This window comes from Schistocerca nitens, chromosome 4 (genome assembly GCF_023898315.1).
Source record: "Schistocerca nitens isolate TAMUIC-IGC-003100 chromosome 4, iqSchNite1.1, whole genome shotgun sequence".
NCBI classification, from domain to species: Eukaryota; Metazoa; Arthropoda; class Insecta; order Orthoptera; family Acrididae; genus Schistocerca; species Schistocerca nitens.
This window is the reverse complement of record NC_064617.1, coordinates 301,142,937-301,168,821: the sequence shown is the minus strand read 5'-3', so window position 1 is coordinate 301,168,821 and position 25,885 is coordinate 301,142,937. Positions and strand designations below refer to the sequence as shown.

At 38.0% G+C, this 25,885-nt stretch overlaps 2 protein-coding genes across 10 annotated transcripts in view; one reads left to right on the top strand and one right to left on the bottom strand.

Moving 5' to 3' along the window:
- Positions 1 to 15,428, top strand: part of LOC126251490 (arf-GAP with dual PH domain-containing protein 1-like) — a 144,242-nt gene extending 128,814 nt beyond the window's left edge. Inside the window, exon 8 of the mRNA XM_049951951.1 lies at positions 14,639 to 15,428. Within this exon, the coding sequence (XP_049807908.1) occupies positions 14,639 to 14,729 (91 nt within the window). The 3' untranslated portion in view covers positions 14,730 to 15,428. The remainder of the gene's footprint in view (positions 1 to 14,638) is intronic.
- The window catches only part of LOC126251491 (alpha/beta-tubulin-N-acetyltransferase 9), a 108,059-nt gene that overhangs the window by 6,040 nt on the left and 76,134 nt on the right, over positions 1 to 25,885 (bottom strand). For 6 of the 9 annotated variants that reach the window (XM_049951952.1, XM_049951954.1, XM_049951956.1 and 3 more), the window contains 2 exons: positions 18,174 to 18,268; positions 17,713 to 18,080 (listed from right to left, as the gene is read on the bottom strand). In XM_049951952.1, the coding sequence (XP_049807909.1) occupies positions 17,970 to 18,080; positions 18,174 to 18,268 (206 nt within the window). In that variant the 3' untranslated portion in view covers positions 17,713 to 17,969. Of the gene's footprint in view, positions 1 to 15,996; positions 16,160 to 17,712; positions 18,095 to 18,173; positions 18,269 to 25,885 lie in introns of those variants that run through there. The other 3 variants (XR_007545739.1, XR_007545740.1, XM_049951953.1) reach the window with 3 other exon arrangements.

Genomic DNA, 25,885 nt, shown 5'->3' with positions numbered 1-25,885 from the left:
ATTGTGTTCATAGTAGTGGACCTCCATTATCAGTATCACATCTTTCAAGTATGAGTTTCGAGGTTGGAGTTAATTCTAACGATTACTTCATCTTCGCCTGTTTTTTTGACAACTCTCGCATGATTTTATAAATTTCTCTGTATCTGCCTTCATTCCAGGCCATGTACAATACTGTTTCAGCTGCTCATAAGTTCTCCCCATCCTCTGGTGTCCACCTATAGGGGATATATGCATTTGCATTAACACTGTCAATTTGTTCGCAGGACTCATCACATTCTCTGTGCTTATTTCTGGCATGTCAGTCATACCTTTCCTGTCTGATGCTTCAGTGGCTGCTGCTGAGGCCGCTATCACTGCTCCAGCTAACTTGGCTTGTGTCTCTACTGATGCGGCCTTGTCCTGCTTATCTCGATGCTTGGCCTTTCTCTTCAGCAGGCTCTTCAGTACTCTGTTCCACCTGTGAATCCCTATCAAGTATGCTTTGGATATGGGAAAGTGTATTGTCTACTCGATTCTGCTTACCCTCTTTGTACAGTATCTGATAGTCATATTACTCTAACTTTAGATGGAACTTCGTCAGTCTAGACTACGGATCAGAAATACTGCCCAACCACACCAGTAGTTTATGGTCCGTAATTGTCTTGAACTTCCTCTCTAATAGGTATGGCCGAAAATTATCTGATGGCCCATACTATACAGACGTGTTCAAATTATTATACTAAAGACTTTATCCCAAAACTTTACATTTATTACCCATTTACATCCACATACAGATTATATTTGTACATTCAGTACTTTGTATGCATGCCTTTGTTCTTAATCAACATTTTCATCCTGTTTAGCACAGTTTTTGTTAACTTTTCACATGACATTTTAATATCATTGTCATGGTACCAGATTTCCTCTAGTTACTCCATGAGATCTTGTTTGGTGGTTATTGTAAATTTCCTTATCCTCTGTTTTGCAATAGCCCCTAAATTTTCAGTTGAGTTCATATCAGGGCTATTCTCTTACCAGGCCAACACTTTCAGTTGCTTTTCTTCCACGTACTTGGAAACGCTTTTGACTTTGTGGCAAGTTGCCCCAACATGCATAAGAATGGCATCTTTTATTGGGAAACCACTCATTTATTTGGGGGAAAAGTTCCTTTTCAAGGATTTCTTTATATTGTTCTTGCCTCATTGCCCCTTCAATAATGTGTAATCTGCCAGGACTTTCATGGACATCCACTCCAGACCATAATGGAATTGTGATACTTCACACATTGCTGCACACACACTCAGCTTTGAACTGTTCTTCAGGTCTGTGATGAACATACTGCGTGCATTCTTCCATCACAGTGAATACAGACTCATATCTGAAGCATGTGTACAAAATTGCAAGTTAGTAAAGTTGGTAATAGTAACATAGGAGACCTCAACAGTCCCAACATTCAAATGTGCATTTCTTACATATCAATAAAACATCACAATTTCAAGCCAATGCCCCTCACTTGGGAAGAGATAAGACCCACTTAATTTACCATATCATTGCACATACCTTAGCCCAGTCCTCTCTTGTGTACTCCTGAAGTTGTTTAGTCCACTGCAATCTTTTGGTTTTCATGGTAGGTGTGATTTTCTGTTCTTTCTTGGTCGGCATGCGTTCAAACCACATTCAAACAGTCTCCTCCTCAGTGTCACAGGTGAAACTTCAACAGCCAGACCTTGCAGCTGATGGCTCATGTCTGAAGAAGTAAGTTTACAGTTCATTGTTGCCATGTTTGTAAGTCTTGTCATTGTTGGATGACTCATTTTTCTTTTACGTCCACATTTTCCTTTCCTGTTTGGCTTGTGTTCACCACCTTTCTGCACTGAAAGTTTGATTCTGCTGACAGTTTCTTGTGATATTCTCATTCTGTCAGCAATTTCTTGCTGTGTATAATGACTTTCAGCAAGAAGTGCTACCACAGCCGAAACTTTCCAAGGTGAAACATCTTTTGTCTTCCCCATAACCTCATTTTCTTTGGAAACTCCATGATTTTTTCTTATAGCTAAAAACATGCAAGTTCACAAGCTATATAATGTCTTGTTGGTGTAGCAAGAACTTGATAGAATAAATAACAAGCTGAAGCACACCACAGAAACATAAAACATTGCTGTAAAAACAGTTTCAAAGCATGTACACAGACAAATGTTACCAATTGTGAAAAATTCAGGGATCTGTGAGTTGCTTGGAAGGGAAATTTTGTGGCATCAATCGAACCTTTAAAACAAATCAATTATTACACTTTTCTGACCTACGTTTACACCAGAAAACTTAATAGCATCAAAAATAGTCATTTAGTCTAATAATTTAAAAATGTCTGTAGCTAGCAACTCATGCTCTAGAGTACTATTATTTTGGTCTGCTTTGTTAAGCGTCCTGAATATATTCATGATCAGCAAGTCTTTTTCCATTGGCCTGTGGCTGAGATATGCACCTAGGAAGCGACCACTTGCATCAGTCCTGATCAAAAAGTCTTTATTGAAATCTGGACACATAGGATCGGAATGCTAATTACCTCCTTTTTCAGCTGTTGGAACACTTCCTCCTGGGATCTGCCCCATTCATACGAAACTCCTTTCTTCAACAGTTGATCATGAACCATCAGTAGTACAATATAATTCCGTTGTTGTCTTCAGTCATGGATATTTTTCTTTTGCTTCCTTGGTAAGATCGGGTTTTAACCGTTCTGCCATTAGTATGTGTCCCAGAAACTTAACCTCTTTACGGAGCAATTCATATTTATCAACTTGTAACTTTAAGTTTCCCTTCCGCAGGCAGTCAAATGCCTCTTTGAGGTGGGCATTGTGCTCACCTAGCAATGAGCCAACTACTACGATATCATCAAGATACAGGAATACTTTGTTTCCATGCCATGCCTGTCAGTAAGATATTAATTATATGCTGAAACATGGATGGAGCTGCCTTTGGGCCCATCACCATTTTATTATATTCATAATGTCTCATTGTTGTGCTGAATGCCGTCTTCCCTCTGTCCTTCTGGTCTATTAGTATTTGAAAGTAGCCTTTGGTGAGTTCTGGTGTCATAAGTTCTTCGCCTTTCCTAGGCTATCGAGTATCTAATCTATTCTGGGCAATGGATAAACCATATTTAATGACATCTCATTTAATTTCTGGTAGTCTGCTATCACTTGCTATTTTTGTTTCCCACTTGCATCTGGTTTCTTTGGTAAGATGATGAGAGGGAAATTCCATGCACTAGTGCTGGGAGAGATTATGCCATTGGCCAACATTCCCTTTATCTTGTGTTGCAGTGCTTCCTTCTGTGTTTGTGGGATCCGGCAGGGCCTCTAGATTATTGTTGTGCCTTCCGCCTCTGGGACCAATGGAATTTTATGCCTTACCAATGTAGTGTGAGTGAGCACATCTCCCGGTAAATGGAATACATCGTTATAAGCTTGAGCAAAGCTCCTCTAGTGTTACTCATTCTTTATGATTCAGATGTGCAGTATGCATATTTTCCCTTAATAAACTCTGGGATGATTTTATTCTCCTTTCCCTTTCTGGCAGTGTACATCGGACATTGTAATTGCTCGGCGCTGGGACTCACTGTGTAAATCCCTTGGGTATCGGCAACCTGACATCCTGTTATCTGGTGTTCCATGTACTTGTAATATACATTCTGTCTCAAACTGTCACTAGGGCTTTGGGTATATATACCCTGGTTTAATCTCCTGTCTCGAAATAACCACTTCGGTGCCTAGCCTACTCGACACTCAAACTTTTAAAATCTTTTCTTCCAGTGACCTGATAACTACTTCGGTTTCACCATGGTTATTATGTGGCCAGTACTACCATATTTTGTTGCTAACGCACAACTCTCTCATTCTGCCTCTTGGTTTCTATTATTTTGTACCATGATTTGACTGATAGTTGCGTCTTCCGTAGCTTCTCTCAGTTCAATTGATTCGCCCTGTACCCACATTTCTCTGCTTGCATAATCCAACACGACCTTGTTCTTTTCCAGGAACTCTTTCCCCCATAATCTGTCAAAAGGTAAATCAATTCGAGCATCCACAGCCTTTAATTGTATGACACATTTGGTCCCCGTTCTAGTTTGCAGCCTTACTGACACTTGCCCTTCTGTTCAGATTGCTTGGTTTGCAATACTCTTTATTGTTACTGCCTTTCTGGGGTCCCATTTCACATGTTTGTGAGGTTTACGTGAGTGCCGCTATCAATTAATAACTTCATTTCTGTGCCGTTTACATCTATGCTTTGTGACCATACAAAGTCATTCTTTCTGCAGCAGTCAGCAGTTCTTATTATCCCTAACATATTGTAATGGGTCTCCCTTCCAGGCAGTGGTTGGCCTATTTATAAGGAGCCATTGCATGCTGGACCACCCTTCTGGAGTGTTCCATGATGATTGTGTCGATTGCAATCGTCATGTGTTTGCTGCATGACGTCTGCTGTGCTTTTCTGTGGTATACTTGTCAACACTGGTGCCTGTGCTGTTGAAGGCTCAAGTTGCTTATCTTACTGCTAGCCTCATGATGCTCCAGTGTCCGCTTCTAGTTATCTGGTCAAACACTGGCTATCAGCATCTAACTCATCACACACATATTTCACTTCCTCTCACCAATAAATGGTTTCCCAACTTGGTTACTGACTTAAGCTGAATACTTTACTGTTGAATATTTTACCCTTCGCAACAATCCAGCAAAAGAAATCAAACCACAAAGTTCACAAAATATTATTGTGTGATATATTAATTCATTGCCTAATGTAAATAGGTTGTTTACATCACTTTCCTTAAATAAATGCATTCTCATTTCACAGATCTCATAGGTCAGTTTAGGTGACAGGTCAGTGAACCCAAGAGAGGGCAGAGTGAGATGAGTCCTGACATTTCTTTTTACAACCCAACCTGGACCACCCCAGTAGCTTTTAACTTTTGAGGAAAGGTAGCAGTGATAGCAAGTACATTGTCTTCTTCTTCAGTTTGTTAATATTGCTCAAGTATTACTCAGAAATAAACTGCTGAATAGAAGTCATTAATTGCATGAAAGGAAAATGAAGGTACTCAATACCTAGCTTTCAGAGTGTGTGAACTAGAGGCAGAGGCAACTGTGAAGAGGCTAGAGTGGAGTGATTGTGAAATCAACAGTTCAAAACATTATGTACTCATATACTCATAATACCTATTTTATAGGCAAACAATGTTTATAAACCTCTTGCTGCAAGGTGTTTTCAGTCCTATTTAAAACATTAGTTTTTAGACAAAAGTCCCAAATACAAGCACTTTTAGAGGTAAGTATATTTTGAGTGAAAACATTTTTGAAAAATACTCTGTATGTTATCTCCAGGCATCAGATATACAAAGTGTTTTTGAGGAAAAAGATGTACTTTAGAAACACAGGTCAGTTATCCCAATCTTGGGGGACAAAAATGCAAAGCACTTGATCTGTAATCAATGCTATTAAATTCTGTTCTGGAATTTAGCACAGAATCCTCAGTTTTATTCGAGACAGTTTGAGAGAACACGTATCTAAACAGGATTATACTGAAGTTTCAATATCAAGTAGGATCTTTCCTGTCGAAGTGCCACATTGTGGTACCGCTTTCAGTTTCCTGGGGACTGTTGATCGTACAATGTGGAAGCACTTTATTGCTCGAAAATATTTACGTACTGTGATGAATTTGATCTATGATCACAAGAAGATAATGCAGATTGTGATATTTGTATTTTCCTCACCAATTTGTGTCAAAGCGTTATCATATCTCCTTTCTGAAGCCAAAGAATTACATTTATATTTTTCAGTCTTTATATATAGAAATTCAGCCTGTGTATGTTTGAGGTCACAAAACTCCAAAAGTAATCAATTGACTGACTGACTGCAAGGCTGTATTCAAATAAGTGTGTGTTTTATAAAGAAATTTTTAATTTAAATAACAACAAAAATAACCAATTATCGATAATATAATGTAAATGGATAGATACAAAAATATACTCACCATGCAGCAGCAGGGGAACACACACGAAAGGATTTAACTTTTACAAGCTTTTGGAGCGTGGCTCCTTTTGGCAGAAGAGTTGAAGGGCAAGAAAAAGGACTGGAAAGTCTTAGGGAAAGGGGTACTGTTTAGAAAAGTCACCCAGAATACCAGGTCAGGGGAGACTTACCAGATGGGATGAGAAGGTAAGACCAATTGTTGGGGACCACACCAGACGAGATTTGGAAATCAGTTTGCCTCGAATGCCGGGACTGTATGGGAGGGAATCGTTCCCTCCCATACAGTCCCGGCATTCGAGGCAAACTTATTTGTTTGGATGCAGACTCTCTAAAGCAATACACCAACACCCCCACTTCAGCCTTCACTGAACATAATTATCACAACAGCCTAGTTCAAAAGCAGATTTCCCGGGCCATCACATCCAATCCTGGTACTGCTGATCCCCTGGTCTTGAATATATCAATGAGCTATTTCTACAAGACCATGACTTCTTAAAATCATGCCCCAAAATGAGATCCGAGCTGTCTGAGGTATTGCCCACCACACCTACAATAGCTTTTCATTGCCCTCACAGTCTCCGCAATATCCTTTCATACCCTATGCTCCTTCTGCACCCATCTCCCTATCCTTTGACCGTCCTCACTGTAGAACTTGCCCTATGCACCCTCCTACTACCACCACCTATTCTAGCCCTGTAATTGGCAAAACATATACTAATGAAGAGAGAGCCACCTGTGAAATGACTCATCACATACCAGCTGTTATGTTAACACTGTTCGTCTGTTTACATCCGCATGATTGCCACCCAGTTATCAGTCAGAATGAAAGGGCATAGGCAGAGGGTGTATACAAGCAACACACAATATCCTGTAGCAGAATATGCTGTACATCATGACAGACATGACCTCAGCGCCTGTTTCACCGCATACGCCATCTAGATTCTTCCTCCGCACACCAGGTTCTCAGAACTCTGCAGGTGGGAACTAGCACTACAACATGTCCTAGATTCTCGCCTGGCCTTAATTTATGCTAATTCCTTGTGTCTCACCATTTACTCACAGTAACTACTCCTTTCTTCACGTAATTTTAGTTTTCTACATATTTCATTTTCTGACTTTATTTTTTAGCCATCCCCGCTCCCACCTCAGATACATACAGTGCGCTTACCTTTTCACTCTTAACTCATGCATGATGTTTTAGTAGTGATTCTGTCTTGTATATTACCCGTCTTCCACCTTTAAGCTCTCAGGTTTCAAATTTGAAACCTTGGCTGGTGCAGTCCCCAACAATCAGTGTTACCTTCTCATCTCATTCAGTAAGTCTCCCCTTACCTGGTGTTCTATGTGACTTTTCTAAATGGTACGCCTTTCCCTAAAACTTCTCAGTCCTTTTCCTTGAAGCCCCTTCCTTGCCCTTCAACTCTTCTGCTAGAAGAAGAGCCACTGGCTCCAAAAGCTTGTAAAAGTTAAATCCGTGTGTGTGTGTGTGTGTGTGTGTGTGTGTGTGTGTGTGTGTGTGTTGCCCTGCTGCCACTTGGTGTGCAGATCTTTTATCTATCCATTTACATTATAATTTTTAACCTATGTAATGTATGAAGGGGAAATATTAATACCAAAAATCATGGAAAGTTCTTGAGCAATTTACTTCAGATTTTTACATAATACTTTAATGTTCATTTGGACAGACATAGGCTACATATTTTAATATATGTAACATATAAATGTACATTTGTTATGAATAATGGGGAAACACTGTTGCCAAAAATCTCAAAACATTCTTAACAGATTTCCTTGAAATTTTACACAAATGAACGTTCAGATAGACTTAGGCTATATACTTTTTTTAGTATATATGTAAAATCTCAAAAAGTACTAAATTGATTTACTTCAAATTTTTACACATTACTGTAATAAATGTTAGGACACGTATAGGCTACATATTTTTAATATTGATGTAATATGTAGTAGAATCAGAATTTGCAATAACAGCAAACAAGTCTGAATGTCAGAGAGAGATTGGGGGGGGGGGGGGTTGATGGAGAGGGGGAGTATGATGTGGACAGGGACATGGAGGGAGACAAAGATTAGAATGTACATCCACTTCCCACAAATATTTAGCAATTTCCCATTTAACCCGACTGAGCCACAGCCATGTTTGGCCCGGGACAGCTAGTACTTTATAAATATCAAGTTGTCAGTAGTAATATCTCCCAAGTATGCTGCCTGCCACCTTGGTCATCATTGATTCTAATTAGGCTTCTGAATGAAAAATGAAAGTGCTCAAGGCATTGCATTGTGATGTGGAACTACGAAACAAAAATATTAACACCATGAAGCAGAAATAATTAAATTCTTGAAATTAGTGATAATGATATTGAACACTTTATTTCTAATAAAGTCTTTTTTGCCCAATTTGGTTTGAACGTCATCCACTTGACGACAGATGCTTTATGATGCAATGGAAATTAAAGATTTTGTCAGGTCTCTACATCTAGTTAATAAACTGCCAGTTGTAAATGTTCCGACTGAGACAGGCATTAAATTCGTGGAAAATTAAAATGAATTATTTACAAAAAAAAAAAAAAAAAAAAAAAAAAAAAAAAAAAAAAAAAAAAAAAAGAGGAAAAGAGGCATTATGTTCTTCAGAATGTATATGCATATCTCCATAAGTTTTCAAGGCAAAGAAAGAGACTACGAAATTATAGAAAAATTTAAAAGGAAATTTTGTTTCTGTGTCATATTTGCCTCTCAGACTTTTTACATGGTACCAGAATGAAATTTCACTCTGCAGTGGAGTGTGCAGCAATTGGCAGATTTAAACTGTGCCAGAATGGAACCCGAGAGTGGGAATTTTTGTGTTTTGCAGGAAGATGCTCTATCGACTGAACTATCTGAGCATGACTCACCGCCGAACCTCACCACTAAGCCAAATCTCCACAGTAACCTTTCTAAAGGAAGAAGAAGGAAGGAATATTGAGTTTAATGTCCTGTCAACGTCAAGGTCATTAGGAAAAGAGCACAAACTCAGATTGTGTCAGGGATGGTGAAGGAAATTGGGTGTGCCTTTTGAAAGAAACCATCCCAGCATTCTTTAGGAGTGATTTAGAGAAATTATGGAAAACCTAAATCTGGATGGCCGGATGCAGGTTTGAACAGTTGTCATCCCAAATGTGAGTCCACTGTGCTAGCCACTGCGCCACCTTGCTGAGCAATATCCTTTCTTCCATGAGTGCTAGCCCCACAAGATATGCAGAAGAACTTCCACGAAGTTTGGATTGCAGAAGATGAGGTAATGGCAGAAGTAAATCCGTGAGGGCAGGTTTTGAGTCATGCTTCAATAGCTTAGTCAGCATAACACTTGACCAGCAATGGAAAATGTACCAGGTTTGACACCTAGTCCGGCACACAGTTTTAGTCTGCCAGTATGTTTCAAATCAGCGTACACTCTGCTGCAGAGTGAAATTTCATTCTGGAAACAAACACCTTGGCTGTGGCTAAACCATATCTCGGCAATAGTCTTTCTTCCAGAAGTGCTATTCCCACGAGGTTTGCAGGATAACCTTTGTGAAGTTTGGAAGGTAGGATATGTACTGGTGGAAATAAAGAAGTAAGGGTAGGTCGTGAGTAATTTTTGGATAGCTCAGTCTGTGAGCACTTGCTAGCAAAAGCAAATAATCCTGGTTTGAATCCCAGTCTTGCACACAGTGTTAATCTGTAAGGAAGTATTTGTTTATAGTAATTTTACAGATTGTAATTCTGATTGGCCATTTTTGAACCTTCTGATGGGACTTCAGTTTCTACTTATGAGCTGAAAGGGTGTGGTCAGTGTATAAAACTATTTGCTGACATTTTATCCTCATGTGTGGGAGACATCTTCTGAGATAAGCCTAGCATCTATGAAGATGTATCCTACAGATGAGAACAAAACTCAGTAAATAGTTTTATTCATCTGCCACAGCCAATCGGCCCAAAGGTTTTAATTGAAGTTTACACCAGCTCTGTAAGCCTTCATAGTACTACTTCTTGTAGAATAATTTCAGTGCTCAGTCAAATTCTTCACACAGCATCATACTTCCCATCTCATCGTCATTTGCTTCCTGTACCCTTTTTATAATACTGCCTTCAAGATTATCTCTCGTAGAGAACTCCTGTGCATTCCATCCACATAGCTGCCAACTATTACGGATTGTCCATAATTATTATCAATTTACCACCTTCATTGCAGAGTTACGGACTGGTACACTAAAAAATTTTGAAAATGAACATTATTGATTTCATGTTCTGAAAAGAATTGGAAAAGATACTGTTTGCTTTCTGCTAGTCATATGCAACTAAAATGTTTTATAGATTGTAATGATTTCATTGCAGAGACATACAAGTCTAGTGTGACAGCCATCTAATGGTGGAACTAAGAAAATTGGTAGACATATCATCCGCGTGCAAAGTTGTAACCACCTGTGAATCTACGCATGCGTACCAGGTGGCGTTAACGTGTGCATGCCCCTTTGAATTTCGGACGGTATTTCCAGTGATTATGGTATTTCTGTATAGAGCGCATGTGCGGAAACACCAAAGTGTGGAACAGTAGATGGCAGCATAATGAAAAAATGGAAAAGTGGAAAAGTGGAAAACTGGACAGAAATTTTGGAAACAGTATAGTGAAGAATGGCCATGTTTGGTAAAATCAGATAAATCAGACCAACATGTGTTTTGTACAGTGTGTTCATGACACATGTCTATAAAGCATGCTGGTCTTGATGATTGCTGTCGTCATGTTATGTCTAAGTATGTGTAGACCTAACAAACCTGAAGTCTTCAAATGGGCCATTGTTATCATTTGGAATAAAACATGATGAGGAAGACTCTGTCGTCAATGTGGAAATGCTTTTTAAGTTCATTTAATGTTGAACATGACCTGCCAGTTTCTTGTGAAGATTATACTTCACAGTTGTTCAAAAAAATGTTTCTTGAGTCTCAGATTGCTAAAAAAATACATTTGTGGAAGAACTAAAACAACAGAGGTTATAAATTCTTTGTCATTTGGAAAACAGTACAATGTAACAGAATACTTAAAAGAAAACCCCTTTTCTCTTGCAACTGATGGTAGCACAGACATTAAAGATGTGAAACTATATCTAGCTGGCATTACTTACTTTGATATTAAGCAGGAAAAGGTGTGCACCACAACACTATTCCTTACTGGAATCAAGTTCAAATATTAACAAAGAAATTTTTAATATCTTGTGTGGCGAACTGCCAAGAAAAGGAATTCCCTAGATAAAAGTGCATTTCAGTTGCATGTGATAATGCAAGTACAGTAGTGTAACATATGAAAGCTCCACCACACACAAGAATTCAGTCTTGTTCCTGCCATCTACTTCATTTAGCTGGATGAGAAAGTGTGAAAACATTATGATACTGAAGAACTGGTACTGGACATTTTCTACTTTCTCCAGAAGAGTTCAAAAAGAAAGTCTGCTTTTAAACTTTGTCAAAATATGTATGGCACAAAACCCATATAGTACTTATGTATGTTTGTACAAGATGCCTCTCTCTGCTCCAGTTAATAGAAAGAATAACTGAACAGTGGGAACCTGTTGTAAAATTTCAAAGTGAGAAAGCGTAACAAAACGTAAACAGTGTTCACTTATCTAGTGTGTGCCCTGTTCTAAATGATCCAGTAACTAAGCTGTATCTCCTTTTCTTGTGTAATACTGTTTTGTTATTTACCAAAGTAAAAGTATTCCTTCAGAAAGAAGAGTCAATAAATCACAGACTTCATAGCATCCTAAATAACTTATTTACAGATTTGATTGTGAGCTTTGTACCTGCATCTCGTAGTTTGCTGGAATTGAAATTTCAAAAAATAAATATCACAAAGGGGATGAAGATATTGTTATTGGTGTAGACACTAGAAGCTACATTCGTCACAGCAAGCTTGAAAAATCTGTTGTTACAAAATTTTATGAAGCTGTCAGAAGATATTTCAACAACTCACGTATTCTGTCAAAGAAAAATTTCCACTACATGATGATAGAAGTTATAGATATTTGATCTACGACAAGAAAATCTTTATTGTCAGTTGTGAAAGTGAATGAGGTATTCCTGATGTCCTGAGTGATTGTGAAAAAAACACATTATAATTGGAGTTTTCAAGATACCAGTTTGATGAGTTTGGAATAGTGAAAGAAGAGAGAACTGATAGTACTTCGTACAAAATATCTGCTATGTGTGATGCATCAGGCATTGAAAAGCATCAATCACTGTGCAGGCTTATGCTTGTGCTACTGATTATTGCTTGTAGTAATGCTGCCTGTGAGAGAGTTTTTAGTACTGTTAGGAAAAACAGTACTGAATTTCGATCTAGTATGAATACGGGAACCTTGAGTGCTTTGATCATCAGTAAATGAACCATTTATCTTCAGGAAGGGCATGTTACCAAAATAATTTTACACAGGATCATATTCAGGCTGTGAAGATTACTACAAGATTATCAGTCAGGAGAAGAGTATAGTCAGTCACCATTGAGGAGTCTGTATTATACAAGTAGCAGGTCCAGCAAGAAGAGACAGTGGTTGAGAAAGACTTCTAAATATTTTTATATAAAACACTGAAGATGTGCCTCTCACCTCATGATGTAAATTGATGATTTTGTTTGCATGTTTTACTTTCTTTTTAATTAATAATTTTGAGAGATATACATGTATTGATTTTGCGGTATTTGTAAATTACAGAAATGTTTCTAAAGCACCTTTACATTTACTATAATGAGTTTTAGCTGTTCCCATTTAACCTGATTTTTTTTCATTTACAGTTGCTTTACTCACTGGAAAATCATTTTTATTTAGAGCCAAAAGTGTCTGAAGTACAGTGTTTAAAGGCTCAAAACAGAATTCTTACTTTAAAAATTTTCCAATTAAATCGCTCCAGGCAAATGAAAGGGCACAGCCAATTTCCTGTCCCATCCTTGACACAATCTGAGCTTGGGCTCCGTCTCTAAAGAACCTCAATGTCAATGGGACATTAGACTCTAAGCAGCAGCACCAACCTCCCCACCCCCCCAAAAAAAGGGAGAGCCCACAAACCCACTTCTATATTTGCCATGCAATTACTGACAGCCACTTCTCATGGTTGGCAGCTATGCTTCCAACTTTTTGCCTCCTCCTCCTGCTCCTTTTGTGTAGCAATAGCTTGCCGTTGGAGGTTGTTGTTTTCATAAGGGTGCTTCTCCTTTCTCCAAACTTCTTTTCAGTTTTCCTGTAGATAGCATCTACATTTGGGTTTCTCTTCTAGCCATTCCTGCTTTCTTACTTTTTACTCTTTATAATTCTCATTTTTTAGCCCCTGTATTACGTTTTACCTGCTTCGTTTGCCTCTATGTTATTTCCAGTTACATTCATTAAACTTATTTTCAACATAATGAATATATTAATGCTTCTATTCATCATAATATAAGTATGAAAAAGTAGTATTTATTGTGCTGATGTGTTCTACCAAAAGCTCTGATGAATTTACTTTTTGCTACAGTTTGTCTCGGATGATGCACACAGCCAGCTTGCTAAATTAATATATGTGGTTTGGCTACTAATATTTCATATTCTTAATAAAAACTTAATGTAAAAGAGCCACTGAAACCTTCACGGTCTTTTAACGTATCATTTTTGATCATATTTTTTAATAGAATATCTATAATTAACATACCTACACATTCACACACTGTCCTGCCTGTGAACTTGATCTGTTTCATTGTATACTCAGTGCACTACTGTATTCACGGTCAATCAGTATAGTCAAAAATACATTGCGAAAACCAATCATCACTGAAACTGCTGTGCTGCATGCTAATCAGACAATTATGCATCCTTGAGTTACAATATTAAATAGTGGTATTTTATTATTCTCAACTTGATGCCTTGTCATTCTCCATCTCTAACTTCACTAACCCACTCCCAGAGCAGTCTGCACTAGCTTTCTTGAGACCGATCACATAGGTTTTTCCTGATTACTTGTTTGTGTAATATGCAAAATCAGATATTTGCTGTAATGAAGAAAATTCCAGGTTGGAAACAATATACAGAAATGGTGAATGACAACCACTCCTCCATAATTGACTGATGCGTATAGTGCAAATATAATCCCAAAATTACATATCACTGCAGCCACAGCAAATTGTTTATTCATGTTGTTACAGTATGTAATGTTGCTACAGAATCTTCTTGAAGATGAACGTGTGCACATTAATTTTTAAGTGATGACCATTTAGCAAACATTTTCTTTTGTTCTGGAGTATGTCTGTAGTATACTTGTAAGATGCAACTTGATGGCTGAGACCATTTAACAGCCCTTTCCCAACCATTTAAGTTGTTTCTGACCATCTTATGATTTAAGAGAACCTGTAATAAGAATGGATAGGGTGATGTTTTATGCTATGCCATGCACATTGTCATAGCTGTTTTCATTCTCTTACTCAGTTTTTCCTGCTTTAAGCAGATTATACTGCATGTAAACTTAAAAGGTATTTTGCATGATAGTAAACAGAACCATTAATTTCTGTGGTAATAAAATGTTATTCTCATATGCACGCTTCTGGCAACTTGGATTTCTCACAACATTCGTTTGTTGCTTTGTTTGTGCAGATCAAGGCCAGAATCACACAATTCACCAAAGTCAACACCAGGACGAGACACTCCTCTGAGCCATCACAGTACATCAGCTGATGGACAGTGAGGCCTGTCATGACAATAGTATAACAGAAAACCACCATCTCATAAAATTATACAGTGTTTTTAATTACATAATTTTAATTGAATGTACTGCTGCAATATGATGTCACTCTTAGGCAATAAGTATTCTGTTCGATTCTTTAACAGAGAAAATTGTGATATAATTGCAGTATAAGGATTTTACCTGATGAGTGATGGTATTCAGAATATATAGTATTAATAAGCAGTGGTCACACTTTTAGGTGCCTTGAAATGTTTTTGCTTGAAATAATTTTTAAAAGATCATTTGGCACAGTCACAGATACACTTCTTATTAGATTTATGTTTTATGCCATTTTCACTGCCACTTTGTAGAAATAAATGAAGATTTTTTAGGAAGTCAAACTTTAGTACCTATGCAAAAGGTTGTTGAAACAGTTTATATTCATGTAGGAAACAAAATACTGTTGTTTTTAAAGTAACACATCTCTCGAGTCTTGGAGATGAAAATTTGGTCAGTTTTAGTTGCTAACTGTACACTTTTTATACCTTAAACAACTGACAATTTTATATTTATTGTAGGGAGGATTTGTGTATATCTCTCTCTCTCTCTCTCTCTCTCTCTCTCTCTCTCTCTCTCTCTCTCTCTCTCTCTCTGTGTGTGTGTGTGTGTGTGTGTGTGTGTGTGTGTGAGAGAGAGAGAGAGAGAGAGAGAGAGAGAGAGAGAGAGAGAGAGAGAGAGAGAGGGGGGGGGGGGGGGGGAGCGGGGGGTGTCAGGCCCCTTTTTTTCCTCAAGCTGGGTTTGCTTATCTGTCCAACCATTACTCAAGACGTGATGCGGCTGCATACATATTTCAGATGATAACTGAGTCTGACTCATTAACTGTGCTACAATAGTATTTGGGCATTCCTCATTTTCCAATTCCTGTTTTAGATGCCAATTTTCCGCAATAGAAGTACTTGTGTACTTCAGTCAACATTGCTCTCTCTTTGCCTTATTTGGAAGTAAAATCATCCATGATTCTACGCTTCAAACAATGTTGTAGTTCATTTTCACATTATATTTGTAACTAAATAACAATAAAATATTGTTATGTCTTCAGTGAAACTTAGGTCTTGGATTTATGCCTCCAGATTTACTTTGGTTGCATTTTCAGTCTGCATTTTTCCATTATATCAAAAGTCATGTGTGCAACATTCATAATAACAGAAACCGATATCATAAATGTGTTACTGTTAACAGAATATTCAATTCATAAAATATTTAGCAAACATTCATTTTCAAAACTTACGAATAAATTTGATACATTGCTGTGAATCCCACAATATTGTTGCTGTTTTGAATTCAAGTAAATGCACCCAGAGCAACTTTGTACTTCATTACTGTTGATGCCTTTATTGGATTTGACATGGTTAACAACATATGTTGAAGTCTGTGGGTTTATGCCTGTGAACCTGAAACATCAGATCATAAAAGGTACCAGTTGTCCAGAGCTGCAAAGCCAGTTAATGACTGTGTTACAATGTTCAGTTTTGGCCAAGATTCACATTTTTGGATGAAGTGATGGGCTTGAGTGGTTATGTATCTGTTATGCAGGGTGAACCAAAATTTGCAAACTTAGATGCCACATTGCATTTCCTTGCAGTCCAACAGTACAAAAATGTCTCAAGCAGGATTTTGTCCTGTACATCTTTTTAGAAAGAAAAAAAGGTGTCAATGAAAGACAGGTTGGCATGAATGATAAGTATCTTCATTCAATACTGCAAAGCTGTATCTCCCAGTTAGTGCAGTGGGGGAAAAAAAAACAGCGTGAACATACAAGTTCTTCATTGACAATATTCTATCCTGGATTTTCCATTGGCTTTTCCTTCCATAAGCTTGAATCATTCTCATTGTGGAGAAGAATACATCATCTCTTAAGAATCCTTTAACCTTGGGCTTAAGTTTGTGCTATAAATACATGTATACCAGCTACATATGTAAAATTTATTACAGACGAAGATAATGTTCCTTATAACATTGTCTTACACTTGAATTATAAAGTAGATGCTTACTATCTATTCAATAATGCAACATATGAGTTAAATTCATTGACTTCTTCAGAGATGGTTGGACACTAAAACCAAGTACACAAGTACCATGTTTCAAATTTAGTGTGCAGTTCATTACATTATTTTTTGCTGTTATTAATTATATTTGCTTTTTATGTACTGTTGTAGAACTAAGTATCATTGTACCTGTGAAATATTGACATTAGTGACACTTCTACCAATGAAGATTCTTGCTGTAATGTTCAGTGCCTATAAAAATCACACCATTTTAATTTGTTATGTGTCAGTTTCAATTACTTATGAGTAAAAAAGTTAGTGGATCAGGATTCTTGGTTCCTCTCCAGACATTTCCAAGAACAACTATTATTTCATTTTTTGCTGTTGTAATGAGTAGCCCTAGAAAAAGAATAGTTACCCCAGTTCTTGCCAGTGTATCATAAATAGAGATTTTTGACATTAAAAGAATATCTTGGTGCAATATAATACTATTTTGTAGGTCTAAATATCAGATACTGTACAATTAATTAATTTTAATGTGGCTGTTGAGTTTAAGGTGTTAATTAAGAATATCTCTCTCTCTCTCTCTCTGTGTGTGTGTGTGTGTGTGTGTGAGAGAGAGAGAGAGAGAGAGAGAGAGAGAGAGAGAGAGGAGATGCAATGAAATGCAACAAAGGCCTATCAGTTTGTATATGTGCTATTCTGAAAGAGTGGATTTAACATATATTATTGTGCTCTTGTAAACCACCAGGACTATATTTTGTTTTTAAATGAATTTTTTGCAGTTACCTTGTACATAAGTCATAATTTTAATTTCAGAAGCCCTTGTATTTTTTAAAAAAGTCTGGAAAAAATTAGTACTGTTTGTATGTGTAACAAGTATTTTTTGTGAAAAGTATATATTACTCTGTGTCATGAGTGTTGTCCACATTCCTCTAAGAGCTGAACAAATCATGAAATATATTTTTGTCATTTATTTCTATTACATACTATATATAGTTTACATTAAAATACTTTTGTTATCTTATACAGTATACAATAAAATATTTTAAAAAAGTTTGTCTTTCAGTGATGCAAAAGTAACTCTCACCTGTACTTCCCATTTCTTAATTGTAAAAGCAACAAATATTGTAAATCAACAATTTTGAGACAACACTGCAGTTTTAACATGTTTTCAGTCACTATCCACATGCAACTCTTGGGACAAAGATAGATACTAATCTTTCACTTGTTCTGAGCCTTGTGTTTGTTCCAGGAGCCAGGTCTTCCAGCCATTGTCAACTATCCTTTCCATGGTAACTTCTTGAAAGATGTTACTTTCACTAACCTGAAACCAAGCAGCTTTATAAAAAAAAGTGTCCATTACATCATCGGCAGAAGCAGAAGATTACTCTGTAGAATTTTCAGTTTTGTTACTTACTTTATTAAATCCCATCTTGGAGAACATTGATATGCTTTTAACATTGTCCAGACCAATTTTGGCATGGAACTTTTTAATTCCAAGGACTTCACACCCTGAAAAGGGTAATCATGTATGAATATTTCACTTATATTACTTGTTAACTAAAGGCCACAGTACTTTACAAAACATGTTCCTATTTGAGAATATAAGCCATTGTCTCCTTCTAATCTGTAAAACAGTCAACCAAGTCAGGGGGAGGGGGGACAGGGGAGTTATATTTTAACATTAAATGAAAACCATTTTTGTCTGTCAAGAAAGATGTTGCTGAAAGGCCATGATAATGATCAAACTTGCTTGTAAAATTTGCTCTTTTTTTCCCTACAGGTTTGTCAAACCATATTGTTAAATGTAACTTCACTTTTGAAGTAGCTGTCATGCTGCACACATTAGGAAGTATTCCGACACTATTAGTGGGAACAGATACCAATTCAGGTAAGGCATTTGTCACATTAATTTAAGCAATGTGTATAAAGAAGTAAAAAATGGAAATGATCGTATGGCATTGTTGGCCGGGAGACCCCATTCGAGGGAGTTCGGCCGCCACATTGCAAGTCCTTTTCAGGTGACGCCACATCGGCGACTTGTGATTTGATGATGGACACACAACACCAGTCTCCTGCTGGGAATTGAAACCGGGCCCCCTGCATGGTAGGCGGTAACGCTACTGCTATGCTACAGAGGTGGACTATAAAGAAGTAAAAGAAAACAAAATGCTGGTTCAGGAAGTGGTTGAAACTGAGAGATAAATATACTCATGAAAATCTGATGAAGGAAATATTACACTCAGAACCTGATGATTACATCAACTTTCTCCAAAGGAACAGTCAAACTATTAAAAACTTGTTAGAATTACTTCACACTCACACTGAAAACGAAGTGACAGTTATGTAAAAAAATCTGCTGTCTTCACTGGATTCCTCTAATGGAAGTTCATTAAAATTCCACAACACAGGATTTTAAATAGTTAATAAGGAGACCAGTCACCAAACAGCAGAGTTATTGTGTCATTGATAGGCACCCACAAAAGTAAAAATTTTATGCGCACACGCCCACACATGCAAATACATAGTTGGTAGTTGAGGTTGTGTTGGGTTGGGTGGGGTGGGTAGAGGGAGAAAGAGCAAGAAGCAGGAACAGTCAGGTATACAGCATAGGAATGGGCGAGAGAGGGGTGGCAGATGCAGAGGCTAGGCATGTGACACACAGGTGCTGGATGCAGTGACATGTAGTGCATGATGAAGATGGTGTGAGGTGACAGTACAGAGGAATAGGAAACTGTTGAGTAGAGAGAGTGTGGAGACATTGGGTTAGCAGAGGCTGAGGCTAGGTTTGTGGGAGTGAAGGATGTGCTGCAAGGATAACTCCCTATCAGAAAAGCTGACAGTGGAGGGAATGACCCAGATGGCACAGGTTATAAAACAGCCATTGAACTCGAGCATGTCATGCTCAGCATAATGTTGTGCCCCTAGTTGGACAATTTTGTTCTCGACCACAGTTTGACGGTGGCCATTCACTCTGGTGGACAGCTGATCAGTGGTCATGCCCACATAAAATGTTGTGCAGTGATTGCAGTACAGCTGGTATATGAGACAGCTCGCTTGACAGGTGGTGCTGCATCTGATGGTATAGGATAAGCCCATGACAGGACTGGAGTAGGATATGGTGAGTGCAAGGACTGAGCAAGTCTTGCAACTGGGACTTCCGCAGGGATAAGACTCCTGTGGCAAGGTTTTGTGAATGGGAGTGGTATAGGGATATGGGACAGCTACATCATTTTTGGAAGAACTGGAGAGCTCTGTTTTTATTTTATTGCACTCTTGCTCGTATGTTGTGCATATAATATTGATTGTCTTTTTGGTATCTTTCTGCGTAACGTAACGGCTGGGAAAGATGCAACACCTCTACTTTTTCGGTAATTGCCAGTGCTCTTTCATTTTCCACAATTGTGGAAACTCACGGTAAAGAAAGAAAAATTCTAACAAAACCATTTTCTTGCTAAAAATGCTTGGCACAACATCAACAGAAACAATGTTCGCCACCTTGTCAAATAGGCCGTCAGTCCAAATCTCTCTCAAACATGGCGTGGGTTTGCAAATCTATCAAACAAAACAACACCCTGCCAAATAGTCTGACAAAATAATCATTTCAGGGGCATTAACAGCTGAAGTTAGTTTTTATCAAACAATTCACAACTTTAACTACATTCTAAGAGCAGCTCACATTTGGATGAATTATTGTTTATAATGGCATATCAAAGATCATCAGAAGAAACTGCTAACCCATAAGGGCATATTTTGAGATGTCATGTATTACATGTTTGGTTAAATTAAAAAAACAATGTAACTTCTGTAAGACAAAAACACATTATGTAGCAGACAGCAATACATGTGGAAGTACTTGTGTTGAAAACACCACAACAGATAGTGTGATCAAAGTAATCCCTACCAAATTTAATGTTAGCATTTCCTTTCCCTGTCACCCTCAGTTGTCAGGTTCAGTGAAAAATTTTAATTTTGTTTTGAAGTTCTGCAAAAGCTTTTACCACGCGCGATACGTTTCAGACACTAAATATTGTAATATAAAGTACTAATGGAATCTTGAGTCATTCTGCAGTACTGTCACAATGTAACTGCACAGGTTAGGTGTGTGTGGATGGGCTAGTATGTACAGTGTCCATGCTCTCTGAAGAGGATTTGTCCAAAAGATAGCCAAGTTCTCACCCTAGTTTAAGTGTCTTTCGTTTCAACACTAAACCCGTCTGTACTATTTGATGATATGTTACCTTTACTACCTAAATTATTTGCATTTCAGACAGTGATAACACCTAAATCACACAGCAGAAGGAACAGATTGAAGAAAGATAAATGATTTGTTGATGTGCTGAGTTTTCCAGCACTTTCTGCAATTTACTGCAACAAGGATTAATACTAACTTAAAGAACACACTTGTTTTTGTGATTCATTTTATAGGTTACATTTTGCTGGGAACAAACACAGCTTGTATGCTGTCTGCATAAAACAGTCATCAAAATAATTTTAAAAAATTATCATGCATGGAAGCACGCATTGTGAATGTTGCTATTACAGCAGCATGTTAAACTTTATCACAAGAAGATTCAATTCTCCAGTAACAACACCAAAGTCTCATAAAAATATTGAATCGATTCATCAAATTGAGTATGGAAAATCAATGTACAAGGGATATTCATAATGTTTCTTATCATCACTGGGAAAAAAAAGTTACATAATGAATTTTTTGTTCACAGATACATGTCTGCAGTCCTATTATATTTAGAAATCACCATGCCACAGTACTCTAAAGAGCTATCAGAGGAGGAAGGGGAACAAAGCTACAATAACAGGGTGTATATGACCCGGGGAAAACCCAGAAATTTTTCATTGTTTTAGTTTGATTTTTGTAATTTTGACTGGTAAGAAACAATATTCTAACACTGTATATTACTGTAGTAATAAAACTAAGTTGCAAAGGAAATGCACTGTATACAATAAGAAAACATAGTGTTCTTACAAGCGCCTGCCAGCAGCAAAATGTGTCACAGGCTTTAGGAAGACTATGCAGTGCTTCAGGACAACAAATTGCCTCTGATGAACGTGACGTCACCACTGTTCATATTAAGCCTAGTTTACAAGCAGACATTGGGTTGCGCCACTCATTGCGTGGAATGAGTAGCACGCAAATGGTTTCCTATTTGACTGTAGACACGGCAAAACCAGTATATACTTCAGTTTCATCATTTTGGAGTTCCTGAGTCGTGTCTGAAATGAAAGTTTTTGCAGCTGCACATCTCATGAGTTGCAAGTTAAAGCTTGTTGCATGGAATTGCTGCATAAGAAAAAAATAAGAAACGTGTTTCGATTCGTGACTCAATGAAGAAAAGATGTCAGCTCAGTTGCTCAGCACCCTTGCTGAAATAACTTGTAATGGAAGACCCAAGAAGTTTTTTTTAATTATCTTAGAATGTCACGAGAATTGTTAACGTTTCTTCTAAATAGAGTTAATTATGTGATAAGGAATAAAGATACTGTAATGCACGAAGCACTGTCACCAGGACTGAAATTATATATCACATTGCATTTATTACAATCAAGAACACCCGGCATGCTGTAAGATGCGGTTTTAGTTGGTGCTGACACTTTTTCATTAACACCAATGATTATTAACATTAACGGCAGTACTTATTCGAAGCAGGCTGCATTAAGAAAAGAATGGTTTGCAAACTACTCTCTTGAAGATAGATCTGTACAGTGGCAATATTTCAAAATTCAAACATATGTGAATGGGGAGCACTGTGCGATGTTTTAAATAGATGCATATTGAATAAAGAATGTAGCTTCTTGATTTGTGTAGCCCCTTCCCTCCTGTCAACAATATTCCCATAAAAAAAAGTCAGCCAACTCAAACGATGGGATTTTAGTCTTGTAGACAAGAGCATTTCTACAGTTAGAATTATATTTGCTTGTATTTTTCTTAATTCACTTGTATATGTGCTCCTAATTCAATAAATTGCCATGCAGCTCAGATATTGTCAAACTATCTATGTTCTGATCGCATGTGAAGGTCTCAGGAGCAGCAATATGTTGCTTATTTTTGTAATCAGCGTCACTGAAATCCCACAAACACCTATGAGAAGTATAGATATCCAAAAATCGAACATTATTCTCCATTCCCCACTTCTTATTTCAGTTTGTCTACACTCTACTAACACACACAACCTCAAAACCCATGCAACTAGTGCAACCAAAGTTAGAACATGCCAAAACTGTTTAGTTTCACCAACGAGTTGCGCAAGCGCCCGGCGGCACATGCACAGTGGCCGGTAGCGCAATTGCCTGCAACCTAGACCTAGACCTTCTAAGGTCAACAGTCCCCTAGAACTTAAAACTACTTAAACCTAACCAACCTAAGGACATCACACACATCCATGCCCGAGGCAGGATTCAAACCAGCGGTCGGGCAGTTCCAGACTGTAGCGCCTAGAACCGCTCAGCCACCCCAGCTGGCCATTACAATTTATTTCAGCAAGGATGCTGAGCAACCGAGCGGACGTCTTTTCTTCATCAAATCACAGATCGAAACACATTTCTTATTTTTTTTCTTATGTAGCGATTCCACTCAACAAGCTTTAACTTCATCACAACTCGTGCCAAAACTTTCATTTCAGACACGACTTAGGAAGCCACGAAACTGGAGTATATACTGGTTTCGCCGTGTCTAATGTCAAATATGAAACCATTTGCGTGCAACTCATTCCACGCAAGTGGCAGAACCCAATGTCGTCGTGTAAACTAGGCTATAGATTCATTTGAGCAGTTGCGAGCGGGCTCATGCGCATGCGCAGTTGAGTCGCTTATGAGTAGTACCTTCTCCCACTTCTGGCAACAGAAGTGTGGCTGGCAGCAGCAGCAAGCAGCCAGACGCTACCCAGAAAGATTATACTGGTGCGCCCAAACTTCCTGATTCACACATGCGCAACAGGCCCGGATCTAGGCGGCAGGGACAAATGGGGGTATCTGCCCCGGGCAGCAAGTTCAAGGGAGGGAGGGTGAGAGGGAGGGGGGGGAGGGGGACGGTGGCGGCAAATTCATATTCTTGAGGAAAAAAAAAACCTTTTTTTACAAAATACCTAGGAAGCAGCGCACTTTGGTCTATCGATTATTCATATGATTTTGAAACGCATCCGTGTCGCTTTTTGAACATTTTTGAACACATTCTGAGTTGATTTTTGAATGCATGCATAGTGTACATGATGTCTCTGCCAGGTAATTCCCGTCACATCTAGAAATAAACTTTCCAGCAGCAAAAGGGGATGGGGCTATACGAGCTGAGCGGAATAAAGCCGAAGGTACGAATGCCAATCGCTGTTTGTTTATATGTTTGACTGGGTTTGCGAATGATCAGTGTTTTTATAATTACTAGCGAAATCCATAGATTTGGACTACCAAAATTGAAATAAATGAATAACAGGTAAGTAAGATTACATGTTATCTTCTTGGTGCATCCAAGAAAATGAAATTTTGACCAGACCACTACCCTAGTAATGGCCAGTTGTACAGTCCCGGCTAGCAGGCGCGTAAGATCTATTTTGGGAGTAGCGCGGAAAATGCGTTGTATGAACATGTAATAATGCCTAACCGGAGAAGAAACGTGGAAAAGCTAAACCAGTGATTGTGGCAGGATTAGTGAAGTTAACTGGAGAATAAGTTTTGACACTGGCAGGAATAGTTACAGAATTAGTGATGACAATATTGTTTGTTAGAACAAGGGAGGAGAAGAAACTGGGACCACAAAAATTATGGAAGAATACGCCGATTCCAAATTTATATAAAAATTTCGTACCACTAATTTTCGATCTCGTGCTTGAGACGCTGCAGCCTATGAATGAAATGAGAAACTATTTCCTGACATAAAGTGTATTGCTTGTAGTTGGCCTTGGCATTGGATATTGCTACTTCGTGAATTATATGACCATTTGTTCCAAAACAGTCTCGTTTATTTGTTATGTATTGCAATTGCTGCAATGACAAAATATACGTAATCAGCTCAAGAAACCACGTCAGTCTTGGGTACTATTTGTATTAACAGCTTTTTCAGTATTAGACAATGAGATTTCGTTTTTTTCATGTAGCGTAACATTTGACAAACTTTGGTGAGGCAATAGATTCTTTTGCAGAAAGGAAAGCACGTCATGTCAAGCCGTAGCAAGCAGAGAGGGAGGGGGGGGGGGGGGGGGGAAAAAAAGCTAGGACTTAAGGATTCAAGAAATGTGTACTGCCTTGCTTGTCTCTTTTCTTTACTGCTTTTATGTAACCTACATTTAATTTTATGTCACACAAAAGAGAACATTATTAGCTAATAGGCAATAAAGAGTGCAAATTTTCTGAAGATTTCTTGTTATCCCGTTTATAAATAATCCCAACCAGTATTAATTGTGAGGTTTTTTTCATGGGAGCAGGAGAAGCACGGCAGGACATTTTAATTTCCACTGTCTTGAATATATTTTGATGGCATCCATTACAAAATATACACGGCTGGATTCCACAGGGCGAAATACAGTAATGTGGGATAGTATATGCTGTGTGAAGAGGCGTGGCACTACACTTTGGCACACTTACGACCAAATAACATGGCTTTGATTTCCTCGAAGACATATGTGTTATGTATGAGACTCTTCAGAATGATGTGCGCTACAGAATGAACATTTTTTGAAAAGTCAATTTAATATTTGGCATCCTACCTCAAATGCAGGAGGGAGGTGGGCGTCATTACCTAGTATTGCCGTGATTCGGAAATATCGTAGATCCTGGACTGATATACAGAGCAGTCTGAGTTGTTGTGGTGAGGTGGATAGTCTCCACATGGCCTGTGTATACCTTTAGTGACTTTGCTGTTTCCTCTTCGTTTATTGCTGTCATGTCAAATGAAAACAAAACTGATTTCTGTAACCGGGAGCCATCAAGTGAATTAAAAAATATTCACATAATTACGGATGGCTAAAATAAGTTATTAGTTTCAGATTTTATTTCCACCTTTCTGACAGTTAAGCATTATCGCCTTGCTGAACAATGGAGCTACTTTTGTCGGTTTGCTAAAGAAACTTGGCTGTTATTAATTTTTTCCGCTGAGGGCAGTCCGTTTATTTGAAACAAAGT